General features: G+C 45.4%; 1 protein-coding gene across 1 annotated transcript in view; it reads left to right on the top strand.

Moving 5' to 3' along the window:
- The window catches only part of GSG1L (GSG1 like), a 46,670-nt gene that overhangs the window by 15,905 nt on the left and 11,714 nt on the right, over nt 1-19,051 (top strand). The window contains exons 2-3 of the mRNA XM_069029884.1: nt 583-630; nt 15,279-15,431. Coding sequence (XP_068885985.1) covers nt 583-630; nt 15,279-15,431 — 201 coding nt within the window. The remainder of the gene's footprint in view (nt 1-582; nt 631-15,278; nt 15,432-19,051) is intronic.

The raw sequence follows: 19,051 nt of genomic DNA, 5'->3' as shown, positions 1-19,051 counted from the left end.
CTTTTTAAACATTTTTTTTAAATGTTTGTACATTTGTTTATCTTCTTTGTGCTTCAGGTTTTGTCAGTCTTAGTCACACGTGTCACATCTGTCTATGGAGACCTCTGTGCCCATGGCAGTGCCCCCCAGCCCTGGGATATTTGGTCACACTGGGGGGGCACAGGCATTGTCTGGTGATGAGAAGGAGGGCAAAATTATGAGTGAAAGAGTCCTGTACCCTCCCAGTGCCACCCTTGTGAGGTGTTTGTCCCTGTGTCACTCTAGATAGAGTCCAGCACTCTTCCTGCCCTTGGGAAAGAGCATCACTGACCCAGCAGGGACTCAGCCAGGAAAAGATGTTCTTCACTCCCTGTAACCCAAATTCCTGCTCAAGGAACTGCAATCCCAAGGGAAGCCCAGCCCTTGAGCACAGCAGGTTTGGGCAGGACAGAGGCACAGGGAAATGTCTGTCCCCAGTGTGAGACAACCCCGAGGTCCTGCAGAGACTGGGCTGGGAGTGCGGGCAGGAGCCCCAGTCAGAAAGAGAAGGCAGAGCAACACCAGCCAACTTCTGTCTCCTAAAACAATGCTTTTCTTTTGAAGGTGAAAAATGTCGAAGTTTTATTGACCTTGCCCCGGCTTCTGAAAAAGGTAAGACCATCCAGCCAAGGCTTCTTCCCTTTTTACAAATTGCATCCGTGTTGTGTCTTGTCGTACCTGAGTGCCAGGGGAAGCACAGCTCCCTCAGCACACGCACCTACATGTCATCCACGTTACACACAGCCAGCTGAAACAAATACCAAGGGTTTATGACAGCTGTTTGCTCACTTCATGCAGGTCTGTCATTTATTTGATCTTAACTCAGATGATTTTTTTCAAGAAAAGTAAAGATTTATATTGTAAGACAGACATTTTCCTTCTTCCTCTAGTGAGGAAGAAAACACTGCACGGTCTCCTCAGGCCATGAAGACATTTATGATCAGAGAAATACAGTCACAGTACCAAACATCTTTTTATGAAAGGGAATCATCCAGATGCTTCTTTGGTTGGTTTGCCCTTGTGAAAAGTTATATATTCAAGTGCACAGAAGCAGGCTGCAAACATTTTTCTCACCCTGGTATTGGCATTTAATTAATTAATTATTGAGATTTATTTCATTTTCAGGAGCAATTTACCCCACATTTGAAAATCCACAAGGGAAAAAAAAATATGTAGAGTTCAATTAAAGTGCACTGAGCCCATCCTGGTCCCAGCTGCCCGCAGCTGACGAGATGCCCCATATATTTTGCCAGATCACTTGAGACAATCCCAGAACGTTTCAGGCACAGGCTGCCTTCCTCAGGCTTGGTGGAGCAGCAGTAAGTGGAGTAAGGAACAAGGAATTTCTTTAATTTGCCCAAAATGCTGATCCACTGGAAAACAGGAAGAAAGTCAATTACTGCTAATAAAGCAGGGGGGTATTGCAGGGAGAGAAACAGTCACAGAGCCTCTGTGAAATTCATTGTAAGCAAACCAAATAAATTACGCACACAAGGGAAGAACAAGCCTGGGATTAGTGTCACTAATGGGCTCCGAGTTAAATCTCACAAACAAATGGGACCTTGGGGCACAAAGGCTCTTATGAAACCACCAGCTCAACACTCAGCAGCCACCAGGAAACAAACTCTGCTAGAAAACACCACTAAAGGACTCAGGAGCATGGCAGAGAGCATCCTGTACAGTGCAAGCACTGCACACATCTGAGAGCTGCACTTTCCTGTAATCCAGTGGGGTATTTTGTGCTTTTTAGTGCAGCTCCCAGAATGGCAGCAAGGATATCAAAGCTCCGGAAAGTTCTGTACGAGGATGGGAGTAGGACTGCATCCTGAAGGAGAGGCACAGGAGAGGAGATGGAATGGACAGTGATAAGGGTGTGAGAGGAGCTGAAGTGGCAGCTGGGGAGTGGAAGCTCCCTGCCCTTCCCGTCTCAAGGGCTGTGGGCACAGCATGGGCCCTCCAGCACACGGAGCAGAGCAAGCACAAGGTGCCTGCTAGAAAGGCAGTGGGGTGGTTTTCTGCTTTATCCACTTTCTGTGGAACTTCATTATGGTGCATAATGCTTGGTGGCATCACCCACACACTTTCCAAAACAGCATTTAGTGCTTTACTTTTAGGATTTCTTTTGGTTGTGTGAAATGCTGTCAGCATTTTTTTTTTTTTCCAGGAGAATTTTAGAGTTGCTGCATGATGTCAGCACATATTTCTAGACTATTCTATATTTCTTTCTTGAGGAAGGAAGGATCTTACTGTGTAGTGTTTTAAAGAAAATTCTATCTATTTCAGAAGGCTTTCCATGGAGTTATAAGGCATATTGACAGAAAGAGAGGGGAATGCTTTGCCTTGCCAGTGATGGAAAGTGCTGACCCTCAGACTCATAAACAAAACCAGGTTAAATTCTGCAACTGTAGATCAAGTTGGACACTGCAACATGGTGAATCTGGAATTTTTACCATCAGTCTTGTACTCCCCAGAGCTACTTTCACCACATGTGAAGAGAAAATTGATGCCCGATTTACTTTCACTGAAGAATTCTTTAATGTCTTGACTTAATCTGCTCTTTTCCAATTAGAAGGAACTTCCCATTCCTTTCATTTCTTCATCCCCTCACTCAGCATTGACTTTAATGGTCAGAGGCTTATCAATTACTCAGTTCCAGTAAGTCCACATAAATGAGAAAGGATGAAATACTGTGAATAGCAGATTTGAGTTCAGTTCAAACATTGTGATTTTCCCAGGAAACTGTGAAACTGGGAAATTTGGGACTAAACTTACCTTCACAAGGAGACTGCAACTTACTCAGTTTCTGTTCATGTTCTTAGCTTCACTTACCACCAAAAAGTGGTTGTTTATCTGAAATGTCTCTATAATTTTGTTTATCTGAAATGTCTCTGCAATACAAGCTCCATTACTGCAGATGAGCACTCCGGTTTCCCAAAGTTTTCCTTTTAGTTGGTTTTCCTTCATCCAAAGAGGATCCCTGTCTGACCAACTCCTAAGCTAAATACAGGCTCTTGAAGCCTGTGCCTGCTTCTGAGCACATCATCTTTCACTTTTAAGACAAGTTAAGAACAAACTTAGCATAGTTGTACAGCCCATCTTTGCTTGAGTCCACCACCAATTAACAGCAAGGTGGTATTAAATTCCTCCAGATTATTTAAAACCTTCTGAATATAGGAAAAAAAAAAACTATCATAAAAACTCACAGTAAATAAAACCATCTATGATGAGGTCTAGTCACATCCTTACCACAAACCTTGCATTCGTAAATGAGAATTCTGACAGTAAAAATCTCATAGTTTATGGCTGAGCTTCCTATCTTTATGCATTAGTGCTGGTCTCCAGTGTAGCTGGGAGGTGTATCTCTGATCAGTTATTGTACCCTTTTCATATATATCACCAGTGACATGTACTAAAAGGAGGCAGCAAAATTTGGGGCAAACAGACCCACAGTATGGTATAAATAAGCATTTCCAACCCACACTATGAGAGCTTTTTCCTGCATTTAAGGCAGCTGCCAGCAATCTGTCAGAACCTCATAAGCCTAACATTGAATTTATTAGCTGTTGCTGGTTCTTAGTGCCAAATCTGCTTAACAAAATCAGCTTCATGATGGTAGATATTAACTAGGAAAAAAAAAACCAAAACATTTTCTCATGACAGTTTACATTTGCTATTGATAAAAATGATAGAGCAATAGCTGGTTACAGTGGCCAGGACTTTTAATGGATTCTCACAGAGCAGATGTTGGGGCCCACGAAGTGTGCTCTAATTTTCAGCACAGGCGTGAGCAGTAAGACAGCAAATATTTCCAAGAGGAGTTGGAAGGGAACTGTCAAAAAAGTAGGCTGGACCTGATATTTCAGTTCTCAATTGCTTCTGGGATAATAAAAGTTTTGTTCCTGCTGAGTATTTTGCTGCCTGAGGAAGAAAAAGGTGACTTATTCAGTGAGGGACGCTTCTGTCCCTGTTGTGGTGCCCCACCAGAACACTGAGGGCTGGGACACTCCCCACCACACTCCTCCTCCCATGGCACCTTCTGCCATCCCTTTCCCATGGTTTCAAATCTGTGCCCCAGAGAACTCCCAAGAGGCCATGGAGGATACATTCAAAAGGAAGAAACCAAGACCAAAAACTACATCTGGAATACATGACACCACAATGGAAAGCAAAAGGTCCCATCAAATGATCAGATAAATGGCTTCAGTGATTCAGTAACACCACAGCTGGACACATCCATGGGTGTTCCTCCCCCTGCCTGGGGCTGTGTGGGGATTCCAGCTTCTGCATCCTTCTCTAAATTCATCACTGCCAGCTATCAGCCACGGGAAGAGCCGGAGGGTGAGCCCAGCCCAACTCCTTGTGCAAGGGAAGTCAGCTGGAAGTAGCACTGGTGCTGGAAGCATTTTGCCAGAGAAGAGCAGGGCTTTGCAGAAAATGTGGTGCCCCCAACAGTTTTTGGGATGGTGCTCATGGAGGCTGTGACTTTCCAAGCACCTGGAGTGCCCACAGCATGGAAATGAGGGGCTCTGGCCTGAGGAGCCCTGTGGGGAAGCTGCCTCAGGAACAGGCTCAAACATTAGTGTTGGCTCAACACTTAGAGATGGCCACACAAACACAGGACAGGATTCCCAGGGCAAACTCTTCACAGGTGTGGCATAGCCTGGTCTAGGTTACTCCAATGCCCTGTAGCACCTGACTTTGTGGAATAATTGCCACAAGGAATGGCAAGGGAGCAGGCTGTCAGCAGCTGCCTGTATTGCACTGCTTCCTACCTATTGATAAACTCACATGCATACAATAAACAAGATTTTTCAGAGACCACAGAGGTAGAGGCAAGGCAAAACCCTGCAGAAGGAAAATGCTCAGGGATAGCGAGCACTGAACAGTCCAAAATCTTGCAGGGGGGCTTTTTAAATTAGAGACTGCCCTGGCAGAGGTAGGAGATGCTTCCTGCACATCCTCTACACAGCTTGTGATGATGCATCCTGAAGAGATGAGGCAATAAAAATTCTGTATTGCCTAAAAAGTAGCTGGCAGAGCTAAAGTAGCACATGGCAAACAGCAAGTAAACAAACCAAGTCTCACCGAAACACAGCACAGGAAAAAGAGAAAGCTTAGCCAATTCTGTACGTGCTCCTAAACCAGCACTCCAACAGCAATTAATGAGAAGAGAAAAACTAGATGCCTGATTTTAATGTATCCTGACATAATAGGTGTACCAGGAATTTGATGGGAGAAAGATAATTAGAGGAACAATAACGTCTTGGTGCTGATTACACTGAAAGACAAAGCAGATGTCATGTACTAAAGCTGAATCAGAATAACAAGGTAATGTCATTAATGAGCAACACAATCTCTGTGGATGGATTCCACGTTCAGATAAAAACCACAGAATTATCTTAGTGATCACCCCTTGGGACAGCTTCAGCGATAGCAGGGTTAAACTTGATAGCAGAGAAGGTGTAAGGACAGAAAGCGAAACAGCAGGAGCTGACTCTAAAACCCCATGCACAGACCAAGAAATGTTATGCATGATGCAGAGACAAAATTTGGATTATGAACATGGAGAAATTAGTGGGAAACTTGTTACTCCTTCCTTACTCCTGCACTTGATTCAAAATATTAGGAAGAGATCCCTTGTAGGGGTGACTAACAGATTCAGCAGCCGTCTGAAGCAAGAAAAGTGATTTTAGAAGTTGTGAAGAAGGGAACCCAAGAAAAGCAAGAGCTGATTAAAACACATTAAAATGCTCAGCTAGAAGGACAACTGAAGCTTGAAAACCTTAAAACCACTGGATTTACTGCAGGCCTCTGAACAGGCACAAACCCTTCTCAGTCACTGAGTGACTGAGAGCAAATGGCAGATAATGATCCGTGTTGATAAATGCAAAGTGGGGAACATGAAGAGTCATCCTACCTTTACATATATACTGATGGGTTCTGAATTAGCTTTTCCCCTCAGGATAGAGTTCTTGGAGCGATGACAGACACTTCTATGAAAACATTAATTCACTGCTCTGCAGAGATTAAGATGAAAAAGAAATATTGGGATCGCCGTGGGAAATAAAGAACAAAACAAAAAGTCACCATGCCACCACAAGTACTCGCAATGTACCCACCTGCAGCTCCCTGTGAGCACCTCTCATCTCTCCCCTGCCAGCCCCAGCTCAAAGAACTTACAATAAAATTTAAAGACACAGAGAGAAGAGTGACATTTATGGTCAAAAATAGGGAAATACTTGTTTGTATGAAAAGGACAATGCAGAGCAGATTTCAGGCTGGAAAAGAGACAAACAAGACTTGTAACAGCCAAGTTAAAAAACAAACCTCCTTTTTTATGGACTGGGTAGATGTTCCCAAGAAGAAAAACAGAGGATCAATTTTCTAAGAGGAGCACTTAGAGACCTACATCAGTAAAAAGAAATGTAACTGGGTCTCCCACAAGAACTGTATACTTTCCAAAACAGTCTCTATATTCTTCTTGAATGCTTCCTACTGCATTATTCTTCATGTATCTGCAATAGGGTAAATCCATACCCACACAGACAAATACCTGTGCACTTGTCATAGGAGAGCTATGATTAAGCATGCAGGAAAAATGTGTTGCCTGTATTTTATCTGTATTTTCTTACACATCTGTTATGAATCATTGAAGTTAGTTTTAAAAGGCAATTAGACATACAAAGATGAAACCATTCTTACCATTCAAGCTAAATTTCTTGTTCCTAAAGGAAGAAACAGTCTTGTTTTTCACGCTGGGGATGCCAAAGACATGGGGAACACTGGTCTGAACATCATTCATTTCTCAGCCCAGTGCTGAGGGTGGAAGTACATCACAGGCCCTGCACTGTTGGTCTTCAAAGGGAAATATTGAGCCCAAATATATTTAGTAAGGTACATGGGATAATCCTCTTTTAGAGTATTTTTCATCATCTTTTCCACTTTATTGCTCTATTCATTATATTACTACTACACCAGGAAAGAGAGAATATGGATACAAAGATATCCCACAGTCTGCTCATCATACACAGAATTCAATCTGCTCGATGCCAGAACCATCAGAAGCTGTAGAAACACACCATCACAGAAAAGAGAATAATTTTATGAGTCACAGCTCCACCTCACCTTTCAAAATAAAGAAACTAATGAAGAGCTAAAGCTAAACAAAATCGAAACATGGCTTTTCCTCTCTACCCTCAGCAGGGTCAGGTATTTCTCCTCTGGCTTCTCATGTTCTGCAAAGCACAGTCTCTTGTCTGAGTGCCAGCCCCTTATCTATCCCTGCTGCCTGGTTTTGTTTACTAGAACAGGTATTTTCAGGCACCTCAGGTGACATTTAGGGTCATGAAGCTTGCTTTGTCTCTGATGGCTGTGTGGTGTGCTCCTTGCAGTGTTTTCACTCTGCAGCACGGGCAGATGGTCTGCTCTGATGTGACACATTAACCACAGCGCTCAGTCCTGGTGCCAGCCACAACAACATGCTCAGGGTTTATTCCTTTCACCATTTTTTATTGATCACTCCCATATTTCTGGCTTGCAATTCCCAACATTGAGTAGCAGAGAAGAGCAAATGACTAAACCCATCCGAATGGCACTGGAAGAGAGAGGGAGATTTACATGAAGCTGACCTTGCTGCTCTTCCAAAGCAACGTGCACAACATTTCTCAGTGTGTACCCATTTGCCTTATTTTTACCTCTCTTCTCTCGTGTGAAGAGGAGAGATTTAAGTGAGATGCAGGTGTCAGTTCCAACAAAGTCACTAAGTCTGAAAAAGCAGAGCAGTGACTCTAGAAACACAAGGACAGCAAAAACAGAGCAGGAGACACATGAGCAGAACATTTTGTTGCTGCCAACATGGACAAGGGTAACAAGTCCCCCATCTTCCTGGCTGCTGAAGCATGAATGAAGACCAAGGAGGAGAATGAAATGCTTTTGCACAAAGAAGAAATAGCACCTGCAGCAGGGCTCCCTCCATGCAAGTTCACACCACCCAGAACCAGGGCTTGCCCTCAGACATGGTTCTTTTCCTCCCACATGGGGTGACACCTGTCTAGTTGACTTGTCACGGCCTCTTGTGGTTTCCCTATGTTTTCTGGCAGTTCAGGGACCTTGGGGCCAATGACTGTGAACCTCAGGGTGAGAGGAGCACTTTCTCCCCCAGGTAACAGCAGCAGTGTCTGGGTTAGCAGCTGCCAGTGGGGATGTGGGAAGGTTCCACGCTCTCCACAACAGCATTGCTTGGACACTGATGTCTCCTCAGCTGCTCAGCAATGCAGCACTGGCTTGTCCTTCAAGTGCCACGCTCTGGGTTTCATCTCAGTCAGGCACGAGAATCTCAGCAGTTGTTTAGGAGCACACATTGCCCAGCTCCACTGCTTTGAGCAGATAGAAGGGGTTTTGTCAGGTATGACGCAGAAAACCCCCCAAAGCTTCTGCTTGCCTCTATCAGACTTTCTCAGACGGATCAGGGTTGAACTGGAAGAGGAGTGACTGGAGCTGGTGTCTCACTGTAGCTCAGACAGACCCTGGCTGTCAGGGCAGATGTGTTACACTGAGTTATGAGGAAGTCTAAACCTCTCCAAGAGCTCTCTGGCTGCCTGCAGCATTGTCCAGCCTGATCACTTGTTCAGGGATGGCGTGGCAGTGTGAGAGCTCAGACGAGGCTGCTTTGGTCAGACCCCTGACCCCGTGAGGGCAGCTCTGTTCTGGGACAGGCTGGGATGCAGCAGCCACAGATACACAGGGAGCACAGGCTGAGGGGGTGGGTGTTCCTAAGGAGGATGAATTCCCACTGAGGCATTCTGAAGATGAGCTTGCCGCAATTAGGAAGCTAATTTTCTGTCTGAAAGGGCCCTCAGAAATCAATACAGATTCTGGACCATTTCCTCTTGGGCACTGCTCAGGAAGGCTGGGCTTTCAGCAGGCAGTGTCACACAGCATGGCAGGTAATACATTCATTTATGGGTTCCTTTATGCTGGATAATTTCCAAGCCACTCTCCAAAATGCATTACAGACATTTCCAGGCATACAGTCCCTGCCTTTGCTGGGTATAACATGGTTAACATGACTCAGCAACATCATTCAGGAACAGCAATATGATTTTCCCTGAAGAAATCCTTTAAGAGCAAACAGCTCATGTTTATGGATACAAAATGCTTTGAACTCGCCCAGCAATTCCTCTGTTGGCCACCTCTTCAGTGTTTCCTTGAGAACATGCACCAACACTGGATCTTTGACAGTCATTTTCGTGGCCTGACCAGCCTGAAGGAGCATCCAGAAGAGGATTTCATTATTTCATCTGGAGATAGGACCTCAAAATTTGGCATCAGATCCCGTTGGCATAGTGAGCTGGCACCAAAACCCAACTTTTCTGATTTGACAAGTATGCATCAAACTCCATGGCTGCATGTGACTGTAGGTGGTAGGAGGTATAGATGTGATTTAAACTCTCCAGAACTGGTTTGTTGGCTGCATTAATCTCAAAAACTCAACCATAATTGAAATTATGGAACTTTGGTGTTCCAGAAACAGCAGCAAATGCTTGTTTTTCATCCTGCACATAATCCCATTCAAGTGTTATCCAAGTTCTTGGTGTTTCAATCCAAATTGCTAACAAGCCTGGGCATGGTTTTAATAATGCAACACGAGAATCATCTCGGCATGTTGTGGGGAAAGAGCACAGAAGAACATTTCAGGCTTGACACGTCTCAGTTAACCAGAGCTCTCTCATGGAAAAGACGGAGTCAGAAACTGTTGCAGTTTCGTGTCAGGAAATGGCAGTGGATTTGAACAAGGAATGGACTTGGGCTGTCAAGCAGTCAAACTCAGCTCAAAGCTCCTGGAAGTCATTAACAACGCTGCTCTTTGGGTTCCTTCATCAGGAACTCACTGAATGCCTTGATTTCTTCTAAGCAGAATTCCCATGACTTTTATCAGAATCCCTGTTTCAAAGGAAGCTCGGCACTGGAGCTCCCTGACTCAGTGCTCCGTGGTGGGAGGTGACAGCATGTCCCCTTATAGTGCCTCCCTCGGTGGCCAGGGCTGACCTGAAATGATTTCAGGTTCTGTGAAGAACTTTGTGAGACTCATTTCAGGCAGAGATAAAGATTCTTTATCTCACTGTCAGAAAAAAATGCTCCATTTGCTTCATCTATTCAGGTCTGTCTGCGATATCCTTTTTCTCACATGTTGGTTCAGGCAGATGCACTCAACTCGATCACCAGCTTTTGCAGAGATGCACTCAGATCTGTGGATCTTCTTTCAAAATGCTGCTGCTCTCTGCTGTCTGACAGAAAGGCAAGGAACAGATCTTGCCAGGTGGTTCATGAAGTACTCGAGTGCCTAAAACCCCAGTGATCTTGTGGGTAACAGTTCTCCTCTCAGCCATAATGAAGAGTGTGTTCACTTCACTGGGGAGTGCTGGAAAATTAATTTCCTTGGCATGTAACAATGCTGCTGCAGGGGCTGAGAGCTTGAGGAGGTTGCACTGGTGCTTCTCACCATGAACTCCACAGAGAAGAGAGTCTCTCACACATTGATGAGGAAATAGCAAAGCTCAGACACAAAGTCCTTTAATGTCCTGGCTACTGCGCTGATCTTCTTCCTGCCCTGAGGTCAGGTGATATGAATGTGATATGATTCCTTCTGATGCAGGGGCCCTATGATAAAAGTTGATTTATGTGAAATCTTTTGGTGAGTCCCAGTTTTTAAACTCAAATTCTGGGTGAGCAACTAAGCCCAGGTCCTGTGCTTTCAGGGGTTTTGCTTCACAGGGAAGTTGTCCTGAAGCTGGTGATCCCTTTTCCTCCAGGAAAAGCCTCACAATCTGCGGTGCCCAGGTTCAGAACAATCCCACCTGGGACTTACAGGATGTCTGTGGGGCTGGAGCAAAGATCCAAAGTGTCCCACAGTGCACAGAAGTATCTCTGTCATTGTCAGGAACACTGCTGAGGAGGTGACAGACTGGCTGGTGGAGAAGCACCAGGGACAAAAATGACAGGAAAAGATGTGTTAGAACAGGAGCTGGTGATGGTACTGATGTCAGTGGTCATCCAGATCGCAGTGCCCACCTCCCTGCAGCTTCTCAGACATCAGGGTGGGAGACACAGGACAACAAGCTGATGTGCCACAGAGATGTGAGAGGACAGCGAGACAGGTCCCTGACACCTCCTGGCAAGGACAGAAAGGAACATGCAAACCCAGCACATTTTTGTCACCTGAAAAAAGCCCAGCAGACATGAGGAGGACTTGACAGCTGGCATCCTCTGCATTGCTCCAGGGAATCCTGGAAAGACTGGCTGAATACTTCGTGTCTTGGTGCTTGCATGCTGGGCAGGCTCCTTGCACACACCCACCCTGGTGAGAACGTGTGTGCAGCAGTGCCACTGAAACCACTTTGGGTTTAGTTTTGCTTTAAAGTCAAAGACTCTCCTTTCCTGGGAAGTCTCACATTGGAATGCCCTTGGCACAGCAGCACATCCCAGCTGAGCTCCTTCCCAGCCCCTTCTCTGCACTGGCAGCTGTGGGTTTGTTCAGCAGGCAAGGAAAATGCATGGACAGGATGAAGACAAAGTGATGAGAGGAATCTGTTGATTTATGAGATTACAGATCCTCAGTTACAGGCTATCCAGGTGGAACTCTCCAAGTGAACCAAGTACTGACTCTTCTGAAGGAAAGATTTTTCATGAAAGCTGAGTTAGGCCAGACAGATCCCTGGGGCAGAGGACACAGGCTGGAGGGGAGTAAGCAGACAGAAATGATGACAGCACGGAAGATTGGAAAAGAGAAAAATCCCCTGGAGAGCTTCTTCTCTGTCACCTGGAATGACTGAGGTCCCCTCAAGAGAAGGAGCTCTCTACTTTGCAGGTAGGAGGCTGTAAGAGATTGTGAGTGGAGATGATGCCAAGTGACTGCCTCATGAATCTCATGTTGAGAGAGGAGCAGTGGGAGATCACCACCAGCACAGAACAGAAAGACTCTGTCTCCTGAATTAATAACCTGAAGCAACTGTTCTGCTTCAGGCAGCCACAGGAAAATGCAAAACTCAGACACAGGTTGCATTTACTGGGTGTTATTATTTCAGATGAAATTCAAAGCCAGAGCAGGCAGGACAGGACATAGAACTATGCAAACACCACATGTGGGACTTGCCTTTCCCCACATTAGATGTGCTAAAAAAAGGCACAGAGAAGGTATTCAGTTACCCCATGAATAAGACAAGAGAGTTCCTTTGTAGAGATGAAAAGGGCCCCTCCAAAAAGTAGTAATTGACTGTGCCTCCCACAGCAAACTCACCCGGCCTTTGTGTCTGATCAGAATAAGGTTTTACAGCAGAGCAAAGCTCACGTCTCATTGAGCTTTTCATCCTTTCCTTGCAAGGTTATTCTGCTGACAAAGCCACTCTTATCCCATCCTTGTGGCAAGGGAAGCCAAAGCACTCCCTGTGACAGCAGCCACACAGTCAGGTGTTCCTTCCTCCCGTTCCTTTCTCCTTCCTTAGGAGGACAAAGGACACCAGCTGGGCCCCCAGGCCCTCCAGGCTCAGCTCCCAGAGCCCTCCTGTCCCTCTGAATGTGTCTCTTTGCAATGGACACACAAACCCAGATGCTCCCACAGGGACATGTGCACCTCCCCAGCTCCCTGCTCCTTCCAAGCTCACTGCACTGCTGCCTGCAGCACCAGCTTCAGGCTCTGGTCCATAGGTGAGCATATATAGAGCTGAGTACATCCCCTGAACCCCAAGCCACCACCTGAACCCCCAAAACCATCAAGTAACCCTCCAGACCCCTCCTGAAGGGGTGCACTCCAGCTTCTTGTTCCCCTCTCCATAGGTACATCCAGGATTACCCCGTCCCAGGAGCAGAACCCAGCCTCTGCCCTTGTCAGATTTCATGAGGCTGGTGACACACCCAAATCTGCCAAGGTCTCTCTCTCTCAAGGGACTCACCGTCTCCTCCTAATTTAGGATCACAAGAAGCAAACTTCCTTAAGTGTGTCCAGATCATTGATAAAAGCATCCAAGAAAATTGGCCCTAAAACTGAGCACCACCAGCCTGATATTATCCCATGGACTGCAGCTCTTTGAGCCCAGTTGTCCCCCCAGGGAAGCAGAGATGGAACCACACCACAGTGGTGAGCTGCAGACACTGTTACAGCACTGCCCTGGTGTGCACAGACCACCAGTGGGTGTCCACAAGGGTTGAATCAGGGCAATAAACACCTGGGCAGGTGTGCTGTACATTAATATTCCAAGTGTGGGCTACATGGATTACAGCTCATTAGTTAGGGCTGTCTCCTGCCTCAGTCTGTGGGTCAGGTTTACGTCACCTAATTCTTCCAAACTCAAATCATTCCATCATTCTCTCATCATAGAAACTGATGGTTTGAGAAAATGAGGCAAAATGCCTTCTAAAGCCTGCTGTATCTCAGAACAACACCCTTGCTCTCTCTCACTTGCATTCCTTTTTGGAAGAGTCTGCCAGTTGCCTGATACCAAATTGACAAACAGGAGTGAGATAAGCAGCTGTTTGCTGTTGATAGATGCAATATTGCACACACAGCCACTGTGAGCAATTAAAAGCTTTATTTATTGCTATCTCTGTAGTGTGGTATAAGAACTCAAGAGGTCAGCTACAGTGGCAACAACGAATAGCACATATTAATTAGATGTAATTATAAAGATGAATTCCCAGACAAAATATGAGCTGGGATCAGCCTGGTCACCAAGAGGACACTCAAATGTTTGATAACAGTGAGACTGCGTATCTGGTTTGCTAAGCTGGACTGTAGGCTTTATCCATGTGCTCTCACAGTGAGGAGAGAAGGTATTAATATAGTGAAGCCTGTAGCAGTCTCTATGGTTACAGCTAACATTTTCTAATATAAGCCATTGTCTTCAGATGCTTAACTTTCCATGTTTCAACTGCTTAGGCTGAAATTTTCCATCACTGCTCATTGTTTCCAGGTGAATTCTCTAGCAATCAGGTTAGCAAATGTACTGGAGAATTCCAGCAGATTCTCATGCTGAAACGGCCATTGGAAATTGGGCAGGGACTTAATCTTATCGTCTGTTCCCATCCTCTCCAATTTACCCCATGGCTTGGTGACTTTCAAAGACTCAGCAGATCCTGCTGGAGGTTTTGAGCTGGAATCCCCAAGCATGACATCTCCTGGTGGTGAATCAGTCCCTGCTGGGCACTGCCCCATGCTGCCAGAGTCCCTGCCCTGCACACTGCCCCCGAGTCCTGCAGAGCTCAAACAGGGCCCTGACCCTCAGGTCTGTACCCAGGGGCTGAGGAAACATGAGCCAGGCCGAGTTTTGCATCTGCAGCTCCTCATCTGAGCCTGGTATAAATATCTGTGCCCACCCTGCTGTAACTGTGGCAGTTTCTGTGTCAGCTCCAGTGGCACAAACCCTGTGAGGTGGATCCAAACACCTCGAGTGAGAACAGCCATCCTGCAGGACTCCAGTTTCTAACAACAGCCCCCAACCCTATGCTGTGACAGGAATTTCAAAACCTGGACTGAAAATATTTTCTTCGTGGAAAAGAGGCATCCAAGCCTGTCCAGCTCCCAGCAGCACACAGACAGTCAGGTATCCTGTGCCATCACCTCTGTGTGTGCTGGGCTGTGCTTATCTAAACTGTGGCACAGGGTGGGAAAACGAATTCTGTGAGCTGTGCCTTGGCTCAGAGGAGCCAAGAGGTTCTCACACGTACCTGCAGAGGTTCTTCAGCCAAGCTGAACAAGAACAAGCAACAGCTTGTTCTTTCTGCAGTGTCTTCACCACCCTGCCACTCTTCACATCTTCCTTCACCACTTTTTCTGTTTTTCAGAGTTCAGGCCATGGCTTGCTGAGTTTAAACTCTGTGAATCACAGAATCATTAAGGTTGGAAAACACCATCAAAATCATCAAACCCAACCTTTGACCAAAGGCTCCCATGCCCACTAAACCACACTGGGAAGTGCCACCTTTACTTGTTTTCTGAACACTTCCAGGCGTGGTGACTCCACCACTTCCCTGGGCAGATTGTGCTTAATAACTCTTTCAGTAAAGAAATTTTTCCCTATATACAGTGGGTGTGATAAACATTTTTTAAAAACCCAGATTACAGTTGGCAGCCTTATAAATCAACCATCTTTTACAAAAAATTACACAGTTACTCCTAGATATTCTTGATTTCCTAATTAATTTTTGCCAACGTTAACCTCTTGAAAGTATTCCCCAAGTGATGACTGGTTGTCTCTCTTTGCCCTCAGGTGTGCTGTGGCTCTCAGTGGTGTCCGAGGTGTTGTACATCATGCTGTTGGTCGTCGGGTTCAGCCTCATGTGCCTCGAGCTCTTTCATTCAAGCAGTGTCATAGACGGGCTCAAGTTAAATGCCTTTGCTGCTGTCTTCACTGTGCTTTCAGGTAGGAACTTCCCCATCCCTTTTCACCACCTCAAAGCAAAGTTCTACAACTCTGAGAGAATAAAAAACCGGAGGCTCCAAGACTCTCTTATCCCCATTTCGCTATCGCAATTTTTCACTGTAATTTTTTGTTCCTTTGGCACAAAGACTGCATGATAAATTTGCCTCTTGCCAGGGAGAAGTGAATATCCTCATTCCTGATTTCACAGCAGCAATGCAGTAATTATCCTTCCCCAGCCAGCACAGCCATTACCACAGCTCCAGCCTCAGCTCCATTTGCAGCATCATCACACTCATTTTCCAGAAGAAATTTAAAAACATGAAACGCTGAAAATTCTTTTTTTCTTTGTTAATCCTGAAAGTAGGTGAAGGCTGGAAAACCAAAGAAAGGAGCTAATCTTGTTAATTAACCAAATTGAGAATGAAAAGGGTTCTAAAAGTGGCACTGAGGAGCAGCCCCAAGGGTGATCTGGGACATGAACATCTCTCAGAACAACTGCTTCGGGCTATTTTCATGCTCGGTCTGTACTTGGGGCCTCTCACCATCTGAACTTGAGGAAGTGCCCCTTCCCTTCTGTGAAGCTTTTTCTGGCTTGAACCCCCCCTTTCCAGGATTCATATAAGCAGCCAGAGTGCTCGTGTGAGCACTCCTGCATGGACCTCTCTGGCAGAAAGAACTCCTGCAGTAAAAGTGCATTTTATTCTGCTGCATTTCAGGCTGGAAGACGTTACAACAGGCAGTGTACATTCTGGGAAGGAGCTTGTATCTTCAGGGATAGCTGCAAATTGTGAAATAGTAACAAAAAGAAAAGGTCAGAAGTAGAGCTGAGTGACAAAAAAATCTGATAAGAACCGCCAAAGCATATTTTTCTGCTTTGGATATAATTTGGAACTTAAAAAAAAAAAAAAATCAGTTCCATTTTCAAAATCAAACTATGTGGAATTCTTCAGCATTCAATCAATTACTTCCATGCTGTTCCTCTCTCCCTTCACCATTAATGCAGTTTTAAAGTTTTGTAAGAATGATGAAGTTTTCTTTCCTACACAACTTTCTATTTTTATTTTGGCCTTCCCTCTTCCTAAGTACATTGCCAAGATAGTCCAAATATAAACTTCAAAATTTACAGGGAAAAATGATAGAGGAATTGAAACAAGGATAAAACCCCAAACCCCAGCACACTGCTAGCTGTTATTTTCAATGCCGGGGATATCAGAGGAAAGAAGAAAACTATATTTATTTAAGCTTAGCATATTTATAATGACATAGCTTAATAGAAATTAGGTAATGAAGGGGACTTTCCATTGGAGCATAACACTTCTCATTAAATTCATGCTTGAGTTCCCTCATAAAAGTCCAATGAGATCTCCACCTTCTCATAGCTCAACATCTAAAGGTTAGGAAAAAACATCCTAACAGTGTGGTCACTTATTGTTGTTCCTTAATCTCCTACCAGCCATTAAAAAAATACCCCACAACATCACAATTTTGGTATCCCTCTTAACCATACACAAATTAAAATTTACACGTCTCTCACGTGATATTTATAATAAAACATCTTAATTACTGTGATATATTCCATAAATAGCATTTCTAGTAAAAAATATCAGAAAATGGTTTAAAATGCATTGTCTTTTCCAAATACCCTTAATCTCTAGCTTTCCAAAGTTCCTTAACCCCTTCCATTACCAATACCTCCAAAGAGCTCTGGTCCTGCAGGGCTCATGATCTCAAGCCAGCTGTAAATGGTCAGTGTTCCTGCACTGCCCCCCACTCCAGCACACCACCTTACCAGGATCTTCCATCTGCAAACACCTCTTGCCCCAGACCCTGGATGGGTACAGGCGTTGTGCCCTCCCTGCCCAGCCTCGAGCAGCCAGCTGGGGGAAAAGATGATCCTGTGCATTGAGCATTTGCTGATTTGTGTCACAGGCAGCTCATTTTAGCTCATTAAATGTACAGCAAAATGGACCAGGGGTTATCCTTGTGGAGAACTTGGCAAGGCACAGATAAAATAGATCAAACTGAAAGTCACTGAAGCAGCCCAACAAAGATTTGCATTATTCTGCTTTAGTCTGGATGTGGCACAACAGCACCAACAGCCCTGCCAGGTGCAGACCCAGCCCTGTCCCTCCCTGCCATTAGGCAGATAAAGCAAAGAACACCACGTTTCCAGGCTTTGGCGGTGACCTCCTCCTCACCTGGATCAGTGGACTGTCACCTCAGCCTCCCACACAGCCACAGGGCTGAACGTGGCTGAAACCCTGAGCAAGGTTTGCATGACAGAACAGAGCAGCTCATCCCTCCTGAGGCTCGTCCTGGCTGGGCCAAACCCCTGCTGTCTCTGAGTGACTATGACAGGTCTCAGGGCAGGCTGTAAGATTTTATTAGGGTTGAAAAATTACTGACAGGACATATAGAAACAGTAAACCCTAAACTTAAGGTCAAGGCACAGCTGTCAGCTGAAGAAAAATCCACTGATTTAAAAAGTTCAGCAGGCGCCCGGTGCATTCTGGAAATTAAATACAACCAGAAATGAGCAAGGTGTGCAGCACTTTTCTGTGATCCCATTAGGCCACCCACCCTGCCCAGATCTCATTTCTCCTGGAGTGAGTTGCTCTTTCCACCTCCTATCTTTGCAGTGTGTCACTCCAACACGAGGCAGCTGAGCAAATCACCCCAGCTCCCTGTAACACAATGTCTTCTCTCAGCCTCTGCAGTTGTTTGTATCAAATCTGACATTTGTCTTGCTGAAGGTCCTGCTTAACATGCCCACAACACAAACATTCCCCAGCTTCCCTCCCCCAGAACTGCCCTGAATCATCCACATGTCTGGGGAGACTAAGAGTGTTTTAGGTTTTGAAAGTAAGAAGGAAAGAAGAGACAATAATTCAGTATGGTTGGGGGAGGGAAATCTGGATCTTCCACGTACAGGAAGGGCAACCATGGAAAGAAGTAGATGGTCAGAGAGAACAGTGAATGAATGGTGCAAAGTGTAACACACAGACCTCACTGTACCCACCAGGGCAGAATATTGGTGTTTCCAAGTGCCTTGAACTGCCACTGCAGCACAAGAGGCTTTTGCCCATCTGTAGGCCCAAGAACTATTTGGGATATAGTGATCCAGCCCCACCTCCTTACCCTGATCCCACACTTTCCTGAGATCATTGGGGATCATCACCCTGCACTGCCCAGGTGCTATGGCAGGAACATCCCAAATTATTGTAGCTAAAAAATACTCCAAGCCTCAGAGCTGCTCCTGACCACCACTGCTTGAAAAGTGGGGTTTGATTTTCCTCAGAGGGATGTTTAAATATAAAGTTCAGGTGTTTTTTTCTGTTTAAACTGCAGGACCACACTGGCCAGCTAAAGGCAGAGCCACTCGGGCCACCCTGTGATTTACTGCAGCCTTGTTCTTTAATATCACAGGGCCTGAAGGCTCTAACACATTGTCTAATCCTCACCCAGTCGCAGTTCTCTCAGGGAGCTATAACAGTGTCACAAAAGCAGCACCAGCACTGCACCATCAAAAGTATCCCAGTGGTGTCCCCTCAGCACACATCATCAGGAGAACCAAGCTCACTTAACTTCCTTGTGCAACTTCCAAGTGTTTTATGAGTGTT

Source organism: Aphelocoma coerulescens, chromosome 14 (genome assembly GCF_041296385.1).
Source record: "Aphelocoma coerulescens isolate FSJ_1873_10779 chromosome 14, UR_Acoe_1.0, whole genome shotgun sequence".
Classification (NCBI taxonomy): Eukaryota; Metazoa; Chordata; class Aves; order Passeriformes; family Corvidae; genus Aphelocoma; species Aphelocoma coerulescens.
This window is presented reverse-complemented; position numbering and strand designations above follow the sequence as displayed.